This window comes from Penaeus vannamei, chromosome 3 (genome assembly GCF_042767895.1).
Source record: "Penaeus vannamei isolate JL-2024 chromosome 3, ASM4276789v1, whole genome shotgun sequence".
NCBI lineage: Eukaryota > Metazoa > Arthropoda > Malacostraca > Decapoda > Penaeidae > Penaeus > Penaeus vannamei.
In genome coordinates, this window is record NC_091551.1 from 13929068 (window position 1) to 13931567 (window position 2500).

General features: G+C 66.1%; 2 protein-coding genes across 4 annotated transcripts in view; both read right to left on the reverse strand.

Moving 5' to 3' along the window:
- The window catches only part of LOC113802208 (opioid-binding protein/cell adhesion molecule), a 121771-nt gene that overhangs the window by 90050 nt on the left and 29221 nt on the right, over positions 1 to 2500 (reverse strand). The window lies entirely within an intron of this gene.
- Positions 1 to 2500, reverse strand: part of LOC113802212 (proline-rich protein 36) — a 7114-nt gene that overhangs the window by 1380 nt on the left and 3234 nt on the right. The window contains exon 2 of the mRNA XM_070115232.1: positions 1 to 1863. This exon is cut by the window's left edge and continues 425 nt beyond it. Coding sequence (XP_069971333.1) covers positions 1 to 1863 — 1863 coding nt within the window. The remainder of the gene's footprint in view (positions 1864 to 2500) is intronic.

Below are 2500 nucleotides of genomic sequence, written 5' to 3' on the forward strand. Positions count from 1 at the left end.
GAGGACGGGCGTGGGTGAGGACGGAGGCGGGTGAGGAAGGGCGCGGGTGAGGACGGGCGTGGGTGAGGACAGAGGCGGGTGAGGAAGGGCGTGGGTGAGGATGGAGGCGGGTGAGGAAGGGCGTGGGTGAGGAAGGGCGCGGGTGAGGAAGGAGGCGGGTGAGGAAGGGCGCGGGTGAGGATAGAGGCGGGTGAGGAAGGGCGTGGGTGAGGAAGGGCGCGGGTGAGGAAGGAGGCGGGTGAGGACGGGCGTGGGTGAGGACGGGCGTGGGTGAGGACGGGCGCGGGTGAGGAAGGGAGCGGGTAAGGACGGGCGTGGGTGAGGACGGGCGCGGGTGAGGAAGGGCGCGGGTGAGGACGGAGGCGGGTGAGGAAGGGCGCGGGTGAGGACGGGCGGGGGTGTGGACGGGCGTGGGTGAGGATGGAGGCGGGTGAGGAAGGGCGCGGGTGAGGACGGGCGTGGGTGAGGACGGGCGTGGGTGAGGAGGGAGGCGGGTGAGGACGGGCGCGGGTGAGGAGGGAGGCGGGTGAGGACGGGCGTGGGTGAGGACGGGCGTGGGTGAGGACGGAGGCGGGTGAGGAAGGGCGCGGGTGAGGAAGGGCGCGGGTGAGGACGGAGGCGGGTGAGGAAGGGCGCGGGTGAGGAAGGGCGCGGGTGAGGACGGAGGCGGGTGAGGAAGGGCGCGGGTGAGGACGGGCGCGGGTGAGGACGGGCGTGGGTGAGGAAGGGCGTGGGTGAGGGCGGAGGCGGGTGAGGACGGGCGTGGGAGAGGACGGGCGTGGGTGAGGACGGGCGCGGGTGAGGAAGGGCGCGGGTGAGGACGGAGGCGGGTGAGGACGGGCGTGGGTGAGGACGGAGGCGGGTGAGGAAGGGCGCGGGTGAGGACGGGCGCGGGTGAGGACGGGCGTGGGTGAGGACGGAGGCGGGTGAGGAAGGGCGCGGGTGAGGACGGGCGCGGGTGAGGACGGGCGTGGGTGAGGAAGGGCGCGGGTGAGGACTGGCGCGGGTGAGGGCGGAGGCGGGTGAGGAAGGGCGTGTGTGAGGACGGGCGCGGGTGAGGACGGGCGCGGGAGAGGAAGGGCGTGGGTGAGGGGGGAGGCGGGTGAGGAAGGGCGCGCGTGAGGACGGGCGTGGGTGAGGAAGGGCGCGAGTGAGGACGGGCGTGGGTGAGGACGGGCGCGGGTGAGGAAGGGCGTGGATGAAGACGGAGGCGGGTGAGGAAGGGCGCGGGTGAGGACGGTGCGGGGTGAGGAAGGGCGCGGGAGTGGACGGAGGCGGGTGGGCACGGGCGTGGGTGAGGAAGGGCGCGGGTGAGGACGGGCGTGGGTGAGGACGGAGGCGGGTGAGGAAGGGCGTGGGTGAGGACGGAGGCGGGTGAGAAAGGGCGTTGGTGAGGAAGGGCGCGGGTGAGGAAGGGCGTGGGTGAGGACGGAGGCGGGTGAGGAAGGGCGTGGGTGAGGACGGAGGCGGGTGAGGACGGGCGTGGGTGAGGACGGAGGCGGGTGAGGAAGGGCGTGGGTGAGGACGGAGGCGGGTGAGGACGGGCGCGGGTGAGGACGGAGGCGGGTGAGGAAGGGCGCGGGTGAGGACGGGCGCGGGTGAGGACGGAGGCGGGTGAGGAAGGGCGTGGGTGAGGACGGGCGCGGGTGAGGACGGCCGTGGGTGAGGACGGAGGCGGGTGAGGACGGGCGTGGGTGAGGACGGAGGCGGGTGAGGAAGGGCGCGGGTGAGGACGGGCGCGGGTGAGGACGGGCGTGGGTGAGGAAGGGCGCGGGTGAGGACTGGCGCGGGTGAGGACGGGCGCGGGTGAGGACGGCCGGTTTTCTCTCTCGCGCCAGACAACCGATTACCGCTTCGAGTGTTCTGTTATGAAGGAAAGGGGAGCATCTTGGACAGGCCTGATGACGAGGGTAAGTCTTATCGAGATCGCGATGGAAAAAAAAAGAGGGAAGTGGGTGGTATGTGGGAACGAAAAAAAGAAAGAAAGAGAAAGATAGAGGAAGAAAAAAAGGGGAGTAGAGAAGGAAAGGATTAAGTAGAAAGGAAGAAGGGGTTGAGGAGAGGGGGGATTGGGGAGGAAGGGGAGGGGAGGAAAGGGGATTGAGGGGCAAAACAGACGGGCTGGTTAGGGGAGGGAAGGTGACGGGGGTAGGGAGGGAGGTACCTTAACGAGCGCTAATTACCAAGAGGTTTCTGAAGAATGGCTTAGCGCGAGTGGGAATGAAATAATCCCCATTAGGATGACGTGAACGATCAAAAGGCGTGAATGATGATGGAGGGGGAGGGGGGGGGGAGAAAGAATATGGTTCTGTAACTTTTATGGCGGCAATTTATCGTCACGAGAAAGGAAAAGAAACACACACACACTTACATGTGTGAGCGTGTGTGTGTGCGTGTACACACACACATATAAATATATATATATATATATATATATATATATATATATATATATATATATATATATATATATATATACATATATCCATATCTCTACCCA